This window comes from Pteropus medius, unplaced genomic scaffold (genome assembly GCF_902729225.1).
Source record: "Pteropus medius unplaced genomic scaffold, Ma_sr-lr_union100, whole genome shotgun sequence".
In the NCBI taxonomy this organism is placed as follows: Eukaryota; Metazoa; Chordata; class Mammalia; order Chiroptera; family Pteropodidae; genus Pteropus; species Pteropus medius.
Genome location: NW_024353392.1, coordinates 183940 through 199869, shown reverse-complemented (window position 1 = coordinate 199869; position 15930 = coordinate 183940). Strand labels below are relative to the sequence as shown.

Sequence of the window (15930 nt, the reverse complement as noted above, 5' to 3'; positions counted from 1 at the left end):
TCCTAGGAGGTAACCTTGGCTTCCCTGGGGGCCGAGGTCTAGCCCAAAAGTCACAATGTGATTTAAGGTGGGGACTAGTCCCTACGGAATGACCAACTATGTGATTTAGGGGCTTTGAGTCATACCTAGGGGAGTTGGAGACTGGAGAAAAAATCAAGCCAGTGGGCAGTCCGATTGTGTCTGCATAATGAAACCTCGATAAAAACTGGACACCAAAGCTTGGGAAAACTTCCCTGCTTGACAATACCTTATGCATGCTGTCACACGTCTATGCTGGGAGAGTAACGTGTCCTGACTCCATGAGGACAGGACAACAGAAGCTCCGGGTTTGGTACTCCCCCAAACTCCACCCTATGTGCTTCTATATTTGGCTGAGCTTAATCTGTAACCTTTGCCTGTAATAAACCATAACTGTGAGTATAACAGCTTTCATGGGGTTCTCTGAGTCCTTCTGGTGAATCATCAAAAAATAAATTCGCGGCTGGTGTCAGAACTGAGGGCAATCTTGGGGACTGCGCCCTCTAAACTTCATAGTTTGTGAACTTCTCGGCTGCCTGAATTCTTTGCAATTATTCACAAACTAAATCACATTAAAGAATCCAAGAAAGAGGAAGATAACATGGATAAGAAAAAGTAGTGAGCAATGAAATTAATAAACCTAAATGTAGTTATGTGATTCGAGAGGTGGAGATGGAGAGTCCTCTAGGATCTTCAAGTCGGTATTTGAACATTGATAAATCACCTGTTTTAAAACCAGTTCCGCTATAAAGAACAAAGATGGAAACAACCCAAAGGGCCCATCGATGGACAAATGGATGAAGAAAATGTGGTGTATCCATACAATGGAGTATTATTCGCTCACGAAAAGAAATGAAGTTCTGATTCATGCTACGACATGGATGAAACTCGAAAGTATGATGCTAAGTGAAATAGGGCAGATACAGTGAGAGAAATATTGTAGGATTCCACTTATATGAATGTACTTAGAACAGGCAAATTCATACAGACAGAGTATGATTAGAACCAGGGGCTGGCGGGGAAGGGGAATGGCAAGGTACGGCTTTATGGGTACAGGATTCCTGTTTGGGAGGATGACAAACTTTTAGAAATAGTGGTGATGGTCGCGCAACGTCGTGAATGTAATTAATGTCACTGAATTATACACTTAAAATGGTTAAAATGGCTCATTTTATGTCACATCTATTTTACCACAATTTAAAAAATTATAATATATCAAAAAACCATTGAAGTGTATACTTTAAACGGGTCAACTGTATGGTCGGTGAATGATTTATCAATAAAGAAATAATTCAATAAAGCTGTTAAAAACCAAGAGGTGATAAAATGAAATAATTTTTAAAATACCTCAATAAAGAAAATTAAAAAAACAAAAGATAATGAGGAACAAAGGGGCTGGGGCAAATATAAACCAAAGATCAACGTATGTTACTTAAATCCAACTCTATCAATGTGTACATTATATGTAAGTGGAATAAATATTTCACTGGTAAACATGCTCCATATATTCAAGAAGGTAGAGGAAGGCACACATGTGTTAGAGAGACACGTGGAAGATAGAAAAAGATGCAAATCAAACTTGTAAAGACGAAAAAGACATGAGAAAAATACTGCATAAGAAAAGATAAGTAAACTTGGAGACACAGCAATAGAAACCCCTCTAAAGGAAACGCAGAAAGAAGAGACTGAAAAAATAAACAGACCATCGGTGAGCTGGGGGACAACTTCGAGTGGCCTAATGTACATGTAATTGGAGTCCTGGAAGAAGAGGAGATGGACAGAAAAATACTTGAAGAAATAATGGTTGTATATTTTCCTGATTTGACGAAAACTTCAAACCCACAGCTCAATAAACCCAAAGCTGAAGAAACATGAAGAAAACTACACCGAAGCACATTATAATCACATCTCTTGAAATCAATGATCAAAAATAAACCTCAAAAACACCCAGAGGGAAATAAACACATTATGTATGTAAGGATGACAGCAGAACTATGTAAAAAGACAGAGATAGAACATCTTTAGATTCTTGAAAGAAAATGTCTTTAAAATAAGGAAGTAAAATCAAGGCTTGCCAGACGTACGCATACTGAAAAGAATTCATTATTAGCAGATCTGCACTACAAGAGAAAGTAAAGATCTCCTACAGGCAGGAAGGAAATGATACCAGATGGAAATGTGGGTCTAAACGAAAGAATGAAGAGGTACTAGAAATGGGTCAACGGGAAAAGATGTTTTTCTTGTTATTTAGACCTCTTTAAAATATAATCGGCTATGTAAACAAAAATAACGATGTATCGTGAGGTTTCAAATATATGTGTAAATAAAAGTAGTAGAAAAATATCATCAAGGCCAGAAAGGTAAAGTGGAGGTAGACTATTTTACGGTTTTTATATTGTTTGTGACGTGAAATGATACCACTTGAAGGCAGACTACGGTGAGTTAAAGACTTATACTGTAAACCATAAAGCGAACATGAGATAACAAAGTTATAGCTAATAAGCCGACAAAGAAGGTAAAATGGAATTTAAAAAGCACCTGAATCGAACAGAAGGCAGAAAAAGAGGGAGAAGAGAAAAAAAAAACGAAACAGAAGGGACAAATAGGAAACAGATATCAAAATGGTAGATTTCAAACCTCCCTACAAACAAAACTCCGGGATGAGACAGCTTCACTGGTGAATTCTGCTAAACAGCTGGGGGACAGATACATCAACAGCACCTAACCCCTGCCAGAGGGTACACAGAGAGAGGCGACACTTCCCAAGTTGTTTGACGAGGCCACTGTATCCTTAATACCACAGCCTAGAAAGGATAATGTATTACAGACCAACATCCCTTACGAACGCAGACGCAAAATTCCTGAACCAAACAACAGCAAATCCGACAAGGTCTCATATAAAAAGGATAATATATCGTGACCTTGCAGGAATGATGGCTTAACATTATAAAATGTTAACCGGATAAGTCACACTCCATCAGAGCAAAGCAGGAGGAGGAAAACCATACAATCTTCTCAAGAGATGGAGAAAAACATTTGACAAAATTCATGAATAAAATTCTCAAGTGAGGAACCGAAGGGGATTTCTTCCACTTGATAAAGGACACTATAAAACAAATCTGTGATTAACAACGTAGTTAGTGAAAATATTGAATTTTCCCCCATAAGATGTGCTACACACAAGAACTTGCGCTGCCGCTATTTGTATTGGATTCGCTATTGTGTAGAAGTTTCCAGCCAGTGCAGTAAGGCAAGGAAAAGAAATAAAAGGCAAGAATCTACAAAAAAGCTCCTGGAACTAATAAATGAATTTTGCAGAGTTGCAGGCTAGGAACCAGGTCAACATAGAAAAATCAATTTCATTTTTATATATTAGCAATGAGTATTGGGCTATAAAGTAGCCATTAAAGAGCCTGGAGTTGTGACTTCTGTATAATGCCTTCCTCCGATTAACACAGCTCTGATGAAAACCTGTTTAGCCTTCTAAGACCTACTGTCAATAAACGTCCCTTTTTAAACTAACTGACAATAAACATCTAAAAAGCTCTTACTATGTAGCAGACACGGCGTTAGGTGTTTTGCATGTATTATCTGATTTAACCCTCAAAACACTATGAAGTGGGTACATCTCCACTTTACAGATAACAACTGGGGCACAGAGAGGTTAAGCAACTCGCCTAAGTTCACACAGCCAGTAAGTGGTGGAGATGGGATTCAACATCTGGGAGCCCGACTCTGGAGCTGGTGCTCTTAACCACTACAAGCTAGCTGCCAGTAAGAAGGAGTGTGATCACGCACTGATCTGTTTCAAGGTGTAAACTTCCAGTCTGCATTTACACTTGTCACTGCGTAGGCCCAAATTGTAACCGATCTCTGCCCTCCTTCCAGTCACCGTATACCTATCGTCTTTCCTCCAGACCTTCGCTCATTCACCACATGGACAATGCAAAGACACACGTCACTGCTAAATAAGGAGGTCACAGGAACACACTGACATTCCTTTTAAGGCTCAGTGGCCCTTCACAGTCCCTGCCGCTTGCTTGACATAAGGAAAGCCCAAGCTGTCACAGTAAGCAAGAAAGCGAATGAACTGTCCAGCTTTCAGGATTCACACTGGGTCACAAGTGGCCTGAACATCTTTCGTGTTTTACGAAACGCACAGAGAACAGACTCGCATGTGCGGCCGAGGTGCTAAATTATACAGGAATTAATTCAAAGCTTTAAAAAAAATTGCTTCTGTAAATGGAGTATGTTTTCTGAACCAAAGCTTCCTTAATGGCTATTAACGGGTCATGGTTTTTTCTCTATGCCTCGCCGTTATCCTCATAATCACAACATAATCACATAATGGAGGTTAGAAAAGGAAGGAAAAACTACAGTACTGAATTGAAAACATTGCCCTATTATGTTAGGCATCAACCACAGTTTCTCTGCTTTACATCCTGAAAAATAGCCCATACTTACCGAATCCACGAGATTTTCTGTTTTATCTATCAATAATTCCAATCTTTCTCCTCGCTGAGCTACCAGATCTAAAAATGTTGGAAAAACAGAAAATACCATGTTTATATTAAAAATCTGCTATTTTTGTCTTTGTTTTAAGTCAAATCTTATTTGAATTATACTTGGTATTCTTGATAACTCATAGTTACTAGAGGAGCACTTACATCTGTAAGAAATAAAAGGTTTTACTGAAGCTTATTAATTAAAGTAGGGGTTGGCAATTTTTTTCTGTAATGGGTCAAATACTAAATATTTCAGGCTTTATGGGCCAAACGGTCTCAGTCACAATTGCTTAACTGTCAGACATAGACGATATGTAAACGAAAGGGCATGACTGTGTTTCAAGGAAACTTTATGTAGAAAAACAGACCAGATTGGATCCAAGGGATATAGTTCGCAAGCCCCTAAATTAAGGGTATAATCTGAAAGCGAAAAAAAAAAGGAACCCACAAAACAAGGGAGAGTTGGACACTTCAAGAAATGCCATGAGGCGCTCCACAGACCCTCTCTCCAACAAAACCACCATGATTGGTAACACTTATAAAAACAAACAAACTAGCAGTCTAGTTTCATTCTTTTGCATAAGGCTTTCCAATTTCCCCAGCACCATTTATTGAAGAGCCCTTCTCTTCTCCATTGTATGATTTTGGTCCCTTTGTTGAAATTATTTGCTCCTATATATGGGGGTTCCTTTCCGGACTCTCAGTTCTGTTCCATTGGTCTGTGTGTGTTTTTCTGCCAATGTCATGCTGTTTTGATTATTGTCGCTTTGCAGTATAATTCCAAGTCAGGCAGAGTGATATTTCCTGCCTTATTTTTTTTTTCCCTCAGGATTGCTTTGGCTATTCGGGGTCTTCTGTGATTCCATACAAGTCTGATGATTTTTTTGTTCTATTTCTTTAAAAAAAAATGCCATTGGGATTTTGATGGGGATTCACACTAAAAAGCCTCTCTGCACAGCAAGAGAAACCATCCACAAAACAAAAAAGCAACCGACTGAATGAAAGAATATATTTGCAAACAATGCCTCTGATATAATTTTGGATTATACATCAATACGTAAAAGAATCATACAAGTCGACAACGACAACAAAAAACAAACAATCCAACTTAAAAAATGGGAAGAGGACCTGAGCAGACACTTTCCCCAAGAAAACATAAAACTGACCAACAGATATATGAAAAGATGCTCAGCTTCAGTAGCTATTAGGGAAATGCAATTCAAAACCACACTGAGATACCACTTCACACCTCTAAGAATGCCTGTCATCAACAGGACAAGTGATGACAAGTGCTGGGGGGTTGTGGAGAAAAGGAACCCTCATAGACTTCTGGTGGGGATGTAAATTGGTACAGCCACTATAGAAAACAGAATGGAGGTTCCTCAAAAAATTAAGACTAGAATTACCATATGATCTAGCGATCCCTCTTCTGGGTATCCACCCCAAAATTTGAAAACATGTATCTGTAAAGATATATGCACCCGATGTTCACAGCGGCGTTATTCAAGGTGGCCAAGACATGGAAACGGCCGAAGTGCCCTTCGATAGATGACTGGATAAAGAAGCTGTGGTACATACATACAATAGAATATTACTCAGCCATAAGAAGAGATGACATACGGCCATTTGCGAAACAGGGATGAGTCTTGGATTATCATACTAAGTGAAGTAAGTCAGACGAAAAAAGTTGAGAACCATATGATTTTACTCGTATGTGGGATATAAAAACTGAAAGCAACAAAATAACAAGACAAACAGACTCATGGACACGGACAACAGTTTAGTGGTTAGCGGAGGGAAGAGGGGGAGGAAGATAAGGGTAAAGGGGGTCAAATCTATGGTGACAGAAGGAAATCTGACTCCGGGTGGTGAATATACAATGCAATATACATGTGACGTAGTATTGAATTGTACACCTGAAACCTATATAATTTTATTAACCAATGCCACCCCCAATAAATTTTAACAAACCACCACCATTTAAAGTGTCTGAAAACTGTGAATGTCCTAACAATATACAACAAATGCAGAAACATTTATACAATAAAATCAACTAATTCTCACTCCATCCCGAGCTGCATGATGCATTAGTTCTATTCCAGAAAGACGTGGCTGATGAGGCTGGGGCTCCCTTCCCCCACGTGCCTCCAACACACAGGGCAGAAGCTCTACCTCAGGTGGCAGGCCAAGAATACTGAGCCCTGAGTGCCCCTTCTCCGACTTACTCATACAGCAGAGGTTCCACGCTAGCAGAGGCAAGCCGAGGAGACCACGGCTACCTAGCACTCCACAGGCAGAGCAAGGGTGTCACTCCAAGAGAAGCAGTCCACTGTCCCTATCCATAGCTCTAGAGCAGTGGCTGAAAGATTGTTCCCAGGGGGACTGGCAGGCCTCAGGAACAGAGAACTCACCCTAAGAGAACAGACATTATTTGCAAGAGACTATGGGGACGTTCAAGCGTAAGGATGCTGTCGAGACAATGGAGATTTTGGAGGTAAGCAATTAAGATGCAGCTGGTAGCTCCATGAGACCCACACGTTAAACCACAGGCCAGCCAGGAGCCTAACAGAGAGCATCAGGGAAAGAGACGGCTGAGAAAGACACTTCTGCAGTCAGAACGAATGCCTAACACTGGCCACAAAGACAAGGGAGCCCAAATCTAATTAGATCAGACAGGAGCAATTTATGTCTGGGGAACTGCTGGAAAAAAACAGAGTAATTAGCCTGCAATTAGTACATGTCATTGAGGGTGACTGTATGTATGTCCAAGGTTGTTTCCTCCGAGAAGTGACATTAGAGGATACACTCTGTGGGAGAGACAGACAATAACAAACGACGATGACAAAAACCCCACTCGATCATTAAACAAATAAACAAGCAAACAACAAATCCTGGGGGCTGAGGCTCAGTACCAAGAGTTGCTACATTATCTAAAATGTCCCGTTTTCAACAACAAAAAATTGAGATATGGAAAGAAACAGGAAAAGTGTGATCCATACATGGGAAAAAAAGCAGAGATTAGAAACTTACTTTGGTGGGGCTCAGCTGTTAGACTTAGCCATGGAATGAAATCAGAAATCAATAACAGAAGGAAAACATGGAATGAAGTGGAAGCTGTGCATAGAAGGAAACTGACAGCAGTAAAAACCTACATTAAAGAGAAGATGTTATATAGACTGAACTGTGTCCCCCAAATTCACAGATTGAAGCCCTGACCCTCAATGTGATGGCACTTGGAGAGGGGGCCTTTGGGAGATCATCGGATTCAGATGAGGACCTGAGGGCTGTGATGGGATTAGCGCCCTTATAAGAAGAGACACCAGACAGTGTGCACACTCTGGCTCTCTCTCTTTATGATTATAGACATACAAAGTCTCCAATGAAATACTAGCAGAATGAATCCAGCAATCTATAGAAAGGATTATAGACCACGATGCAGTGGCATTTCTTTTAGAAATGCAAGTTTGATTTAATATCCAAAAATCAATTACTGCAATATATTGTATTAACAGAAAAAGGAAAAAAAAAACATGTACAATCATTTCAATAGATGCAAAAAAGCACTCGACAGAATCCAACACCTTTTCCTTATAAAACCACTCAACGAAGAGGAAACAGAAGGACAGAAGGGAACTTCCTGAACCTGATGAAGGACACCTATGAAAGAACCACAGCTCACGTCATGCTTAACTGTGAAAGACACCCCAAGATCTCCTACGATCAGGAATGACACCAGGGTGTCCACTCTTGACACCTTATATTCGACATTGCACTGGAGGTTCTAGAGAGGGGAACTGGGTAGGAGAAACAAATGAAAGGCATCCAGATTGTAAAGAAAGAATTAAATTTATCTCTACTTTCAGACGGTGGTATGATCCTATATAGAGAAAATGATAAGTAATCCACTAAAAAGCCATTATATCTAATAAGTGAGTCGTACAAGGTTGCACGATACAAGATCAGTACAGAAAAATCAATTGTATTTCTACACATGAGCAATGAACCACCCAGAAATGGAAAAGGAAAATTCCATTTACAATAGCATCAAAAATACTTGGGAACAGGGCAGAAGGATGTTGGAAGAGAGATACTACAAAGGAGAAATTATTCTGACGCCCGTCAAAATGGTAAGGAAGGCTTCATTCACGACTATAGCAATAGGGGTCAAGACGGTCACCGAAAGGGGAAGAGACTGAGCTCAACTCTGAATACAACAAGGACGAGTGGGTGATGTTAGAATTATGGCAGCATGAGACAGCCCTCCTTTTTGTCCCCCCTCCCTTAAATAACTAATTAGGCATCCATCCATGAATAAAAGTGCTACGTGGGAGTTGTAAGCTCCAGCACCATATGCCAAGGAAGCTGGGAGGAGTCTCGTCCACCTGTGCTCAGTAAGAGGCAGAAAGACCTCACGATGAGCTGTGGAACCAGCAGAGCTGGTGACCGTGCCCCAAGCCCTCTTGGCTGTGGTCAGGTTAAACCTGAGGAGTCGTGACCTGAGCAGGCACCCGGGGACGAGAGACGGTTCGTGGAGGCCAGCCTTGCTGATGGAGCAAAAACCCGAAAAACAAATTTGGATGCAATGGAGAGGGCAGCCCTCCCCCAAGGTGACACAACACAGAACAGGACCAGCCGGTGCTGACCGCTCCCGCAGGGCGATAGGAGAAGAGGGAGTGAGTGCCTGGCTACCCCGCGGTGCCAAGAGCTACTGGAGAAACCTGTTTCTCTCCAGCAGCCCCGAGCACTCAGGGCTCACTTTAGAGTGCCCAGGGGGAACCTCTAGGACCTGTGGGGCAGAGGGAGGAGATGGGAAAGAGGCAGATAAGAATATCAAAGGACATTAAAGGGACCGGGTTACTGATGGCTGTGCTGAGGACTTCAGCAGAATGTCCGTCCCCAAGCCTCTGGGAGATCCTTACCCAATGATGCCCCCTCTTGTCCCACAGTCATTCCCAACACCCACACCTCCCCCTACTCTGTGGCCAGCTCCTTGTGCGTGCTCCCGAGTACAGCGACAAGAGCAGGTGTCAGTGAAAGGATTGCTCTCAGAATATCAGACCAGGTCTGTGGACAAGGGTGAAGGCATCAAGTTGAGGTGCGGTGCCATCTTCTGGAAAATAGAGCGCTTTCCGGGAGCCAGCCTGGTGAGCTGTAAGACCAGAGAAGGCTTAAAACCTTAAGAATTCTGTCACGAGTTGGAGCAAGAAGCATGGGGCAGGTGTAGCCATACAAGGTCAAAGAAAACCCCAGATATAAGAGGACCAGTGAACAGGATTTCCTACCTGAAAGCGGCAGGTAAGATTTGAGGTGTCTGATGCTTCAAATGAGAAAGCAGCACCTAGTGACATGAGAACGTAAGAAACTCCACAATCCACTGGTAAAGGTAAATATATAGATTTGGAAAACTCGGATTCTATAATAGAATGGGGTGTTGAACACGACTATAGCCTAATGGTTAAAGGAAAAGAGTATTCGAAATAACTACGGCTACTATAATTTGCTAATGAATGCACAAATATAAAATTAGGTAGACTGTGACATCAAAAATATGACAGACGGGGGAGCTTTCGTGTGCAAATGAAGTTGCCATCAGCTTCAAATGGACTACTTGATAAGATGTTTTGTGTAAGCCCCATGGTAACCAGAAAACAAAAACCTAGACTCGCGAAAGATAAGGAAAGGGGAAACAGAGCACACCATCGCAGAAAATCATCAGTTTTAAAAGGCAGGCAGAAATAGAGGGGAAAGGAACAATGAAACTACAGTCAGAAAGCAATGAATAAGATGGGATTCGTAAACCCTTCCATATAAGTAATTACTCTAACTGTAAATGCATTGACTGCACCAATCAGAAAGCACAGAGCGTCTGGATAGCTGGACGGACAAAAACACAAGACCCAAATAGATGCTGCCTACGAGACACTCACTTGCATTTAAGTACATTCATAGGCTCAAAAGTGAAGGGATGGAAAAAGAAATCCATGCGAGCGGAAACCAAACGAAAGTGGGGAGAGCTATACTTCCATCAAACGAAATAAGACTGCATGCCAAATACGGTAACCACACACAAATAAGGTCATTAGATAATAATAAAGTGGTCAATTCATCAAGGACATATAACAATTGTAAGGGCGGGGCACCCATCGGAAGCAGATACCGACAGATCTGAAGAAACAGACCACAACACGATAACGGTACGGGACTTCAGTACCCCACTTTCAGCAACGGACAGATAGATCATCCAGAGAGCAAATCGACAAGGAAATGTCGGACTTGAACCATACATTACACCACGCAGACTGAACAGGCATACACAGAACATTCCATCCAACAGCAGTGGAACACGCGGTCTTCTCAATTGCACAAGGAACACCCTCCAGGTTAGATCGGATGATAGAACACGAAGCGAGTCTTAACAAATTCAAGACTGAAATCAGACCAAGTATTTTCCAACCGCAATGGTATGCAACTAGACATCAACAAGAGGCAAGCTGAAAAATCTACAAATGTATGGAAACTAAACAACACACTCCTGAACAACCAGTGGGTCAAAGAAGAAACCAAAGTGGAAATTAAAAAGACCTCGAAACAAATTAAAATGAAAACACGAGAATATACGAAAACCTAGGGGCTGCTGAAAAAGCAGTTCTGAGAGGGAAGTTTATAGTACTAAATGCATATATTAAGAAGACAGAAAGATATCGAATAAATAACCTAACTTTACAACTCAAGGAACTAGAAAAAGAACAAACTAAGCCCAAAGTTAGAAGGAAGGAAATGACAGCAGTCAGGGTGGAAATAAGTGAAATAGAGACCAGAAAAGAAACAATAGGAAGGTTCTGTGAAACGAAGAGCTGGTTTTGTAAAAAGATAAATGAAACTGACTGACCTTTAGCTAGACTAAGAAAACGAGAGAAGACTCCAATAAACAGAATCAGGAATGTGGATAAAGAAGATCTGATACATGTACAAAGGACTGCTCAGTCATAAAAAGGATGAAACGGTGTCGTCTGCAACGACGTGATGGATCTTGGCAGTATCGTGCTAAGTGAAAAAAGTCTGATGGAAACGGACAAAATCCGTATGATTTCACTCATATGTGGAATATAAAAACATAACAATAGTACACCTGAAACCTATATAATTTTATTAAGCAATAATTTTTATTAAACAAAAACCTATATAATTTTATTAAACAAAAACAAACAGAGAGAGACAACAGAATGCTGGTTACCAGAGGGGGAAGTGGGGGCAGGGCGAAGTGGGGGAAGGGGGTCAAATACATGGTTAACTAAAGGAAACTAGATTTCTGGTAGGGAACATGCGATAGAGTACGCAGGTGTCGAATTATAATCTTGTGCACCTGAAAATTATATAACGTTATTAATCGATGTTACTCCAATACATTTAATAAAAGTCAACAAAATCAGAAATGAAACAGATATTACAACTGATGCTACAGAAATACATAGGATAAGATACTACGATGAATGATTATATGCCAACAAACTGGGTAACTTAGAAGAAATGGGTATACAGTTTACCCTTGAACAACATGGGGTTAGGGGCACTGACCCCCCGCCCCCATGCAGTCAAATTCACGTATAACTTCAGTTGGCCCTTTGCATCCACAGATTCCCAATTGTGGATCAAAAATATTGTTTCAATGCACGGTTGGTTGAATATACGGATGTGAAACCCAGGGATACGAAGGGCTGACTGTATATTTACTGAAAAAAAAAATCCACAAATAAGTGGACCCATGCAATTCAAACGCACGTTGTTCCAGGGTCAACTGTATTCCTAGAAACATACAATCTCCCAAGACTGAATCAGGAAGAAACAGAAACTATGAACATTCTAATAACGAGTAGAGACTGCATCAGTAATCAAAAAATTCCCAGTACAGAAAAGCCCAGGACCAAATGGCTTCACTGGTGAATTCTACCAAAACTGTGGGGGGGGCGAAGTAGGAAAGAATGCCAATCCATCTCAAACTCTTCCAAAAAACCAAAGAGGAGGGAATACTTCAAAACTTATTTAACAAGGCCATCATTACCCTGATATCACAGTCAGATAAGGACGCTACACAAAAGAAAACTATAGACCAATATTCCTGATGAATACAGATGCAAAAATTCTCAAAAAAAAATTTAGCTAATCAAATTCAACAACACGTTAAGAAAACCATACACCATAACCAAGTGGTATTTATCCTTAGGATGTAAGAATGGTTCAACATAAATCGATCCATGTGATACACCACATTAACAGAACTAAAGATAAAAATTTATGATCTCAATATATGCCAAAAAGTCTAACAAACTACAACATCACTTCATGATAAAAACTCTCAACAAACTGAGTATAGGAAGAACGTATGTCATTGTGATAAAGGCCATATTTGACGAGGCCATAGCTAACATCATACTCGACTGTGAAAGACTGAAAGATTTTCCTTTAAGATCAGGAACAAGGCAAAGGTGCCTACTCTCACCACTGACATTTATTTACATAGTCCTAGCTAGCGTAATCAGTTAAGACAAAGAAATAAAAGGCATGCAAATCGGAAAGTGAGAAGTGTCATTGTTAAAGTAAAAGTGTCATTATTTGCAGATATCATATATATATAGAAAATCCTAAAGGCTCAACCAAAAACCTGTAAACTATTGAACAAATTCAGTAAAGTTGTAGGATATAAAATCGACATACAAACATCTGTTGCATTTCTATATACTAAAAACAAAATATCCAAAAAAGTAATAAAGAAAGCTGTCCTGATTACAATACTAACAAAAATAATAAAATACTTAGGAATAATTTTAACTAAGGAAGTAAAAGATCTGTGCAATAAAAAATACAAGACTGATGAAAGAGATTGAAGAAGACATGAACTAATGGAAAGATACAGCATGTTCATGGATTGAAAGAATTAATATTGTTAAAATGTCCATACACCCGAAGCCATCTACAGAGTCAATCCTACCTCTAACAAAATTCCATTGGCATTTTTCAAAGAAATAGAAAAAAAAAATCCTAAAAATTGCATGGAGCCACAAAAGACCCCAAATAGCCACAGCAATTCTGAGAAAGAAGAACAAAGCCATGGGTGACACACTTCCTGATCTCAAACTATTACAAAGCTATAGTAATTAAAAACAGCATGGTATTTGTGTAAAGATAGACACGTGAACCAATGGAAGAGAATAGACAGCCCAAAAACAAACGCCAGCATGTACAGTCAACTAAGATTTGACAAGGGAGCCAAGAATCAGTGGGGAAAGGATAGTCTCTTCACCAAATGATGCTGGGAAAACTGGAAAATCAGATGCAGAAAATTGAAATTGGATCCCTGTATACAGCAGGTCCTCAAATAACATCATTTCATTATAACAATGATGAGAGAAAAAAAAACCTGATTCCTAGCTGGGGCCACTGTGCGGAGTTGGCATATTCTCCCCAGGTCTACATGGGTTTTCTTGGGGTACTCCAGTGCCCTCCCATATCCCAAAGATGTGCACATTAGGTTAACTGGTGTGTCCAAATTGTCCCACTATGAGTGGGGACAGGTGTGGGTGTGAGTGTGCCCAACAATGGAATGGCATCTTGTCCAGGGTGGGTCTCACCTTATGCCCCGAGCTCCCAGGACAGGCTGTGGCCATCAGTGACCCTGACTACAATATAAGCTAGAAAATAATTTTACTTGTTTTTATTAACGTTTCTTAAATGTATGTATAACTCACATGTATTTCAATGTTTAATATTACGAGTGTTTGGGGGTCTTTATTTAGAAGTTTGGTGATGTTTTTGTGATCAGAAATATGCCAGAGGAACTTAACTCTCATATAAGTTAGCCTAAGTCACACTGGTTTATTCACACATCATTTCGCCTAAAGTCACAGTTTCCAAGAACATATCAATGACATTAAGTGAGGATTTACTGTACACCACTCAAAAAAAATAACTCCAAATGGATTAAAGACTTAAATGTAAGACCTGAAACCATAATACTCCTAGAAGAAAACATGGAAAGTCCCTGACATTGGTCTTTGCAATGATTTTTTAGGATACGACACCAAAGCACAAGCACCAAAAGCAAAAATCAACAAGTGGGTCTACACCGAACTAAAAAGCTGCACAAAGAAACAATCGACAAAGTGAAAAGGCGACCTACAGAATGGGAGAAAATATTTACAAACCATATATCTGTGAAGGGTTAACATCCAAAACATATAAAGAATTTATACAGCTCAGTAGCAAAAACAAACAAACTGATGAAAAAATGGGCAGAGGAACCAGACACACATTTTCCCAAAGACATACAAATGGCCAACAGGTACAAAAAAAGACATTCTACATCACTAAGCATCAGGGAAATGCAAATCGAAACCACATTAAGATACCACCTCACACCTGTTAGAATGGCCATCACCAAGAAGACAAGAGATAACAAGTGTTGACAAGCATGTGGAAAACAAGAGACCCTTTTGCTCTGTTGGTAGAAATGTAAACTGGCTCAGCACGGTTTCTCAATAAATTAAAAGTACAATTACCATATGATCTAGCAATTCCATTTCTGGGTATATAGCCAAAGGAAATAAAGACAGGATTTTGAGGAGACATCTGCACTCCCATGTTTTTTCAGCCCTATTCACAATAGCCAAGACATGGAATCAACCTGTGTCCATCAATGGATGAATGGATGAAGAAGATATGAACACACACACACACACACACACACACACACACACACAGGCATATTATTGAGCCACGAGAAAGAAGGAAATCCTGTCATTTGCAACAACATGGATGGAACTTGAAGACACAATGCTTTAGTGAGATAAACCAGACAGGGAAAAACAAATATTGCATATTACTTACATATGGAATCTAAACATGCTGAACTCATAAAAATGGAGAGTGGGCTGGAGGTTACCAAGGGAGAAACTGGGGAGGCACTGTTAAAGGGCGTACATTTGCAACCAGAAGATGAGTGACCGCAGGTCTAATGCACAGCACACCAACGACAGTCAACGATATTGTATTATATACTTCAAAACTGCTGAGACTAGATCTTAAACGTTCTCATCACAGAAAATTAATTTGTGACGTGACAGATGTTGGCTAAAGCTAAGGTGGTAACCATATAGCAATATATACATGCATCAAATCAACGCGCTGTACGCCTTCCTCACAGGATGTTGTACATAAATTATATCTCGATAATGAAGAAAAAGGACAAGTGGAGACTTACAGGCAATGAGCAGAGTGAGGGGGTAGTCAGTGGATGGAAAATTACTAAGAGGAGAAAACAAGGGTAGGGGAATCTTGCTCAACTAGCCTAAAAGGATCTCCCTAAAGGCAGGCCAAAGTTTACACATCAAAGGCAGGGGATTAAGAACTTAAT

The 15930-nt window shown here is 40.2% G+C and overlaps 1 protein-coding gene across 2 annotated transcripts in view; it reads right to left on the bottom strand.

Moving 5' to 3' along the window:
- VAMP7 (vesicle associated membrane protein 7) overlaps positions 1-15930 on the bottom strand; it is a 42028-nt gene that overhangs the window by 5829 nt on the left and 20269 nt on the right. Inside the window, exon 6 of one of the 2 annotated variants that reach the window (XM_039850470.1) lies at positions 4483-4550. The exons of the other annotated variant lie outside the window; for it this stretch is intronic. Within the exon in view, the coding sequence (XP_039706404.1) occupies positions 4483-4550 (68 nt within the window). The remainder of the gene's footprint in view (positions 1-4482; positions 4551-15930) is intronic. 2 annotated transcript variants of the gene reach the window in all.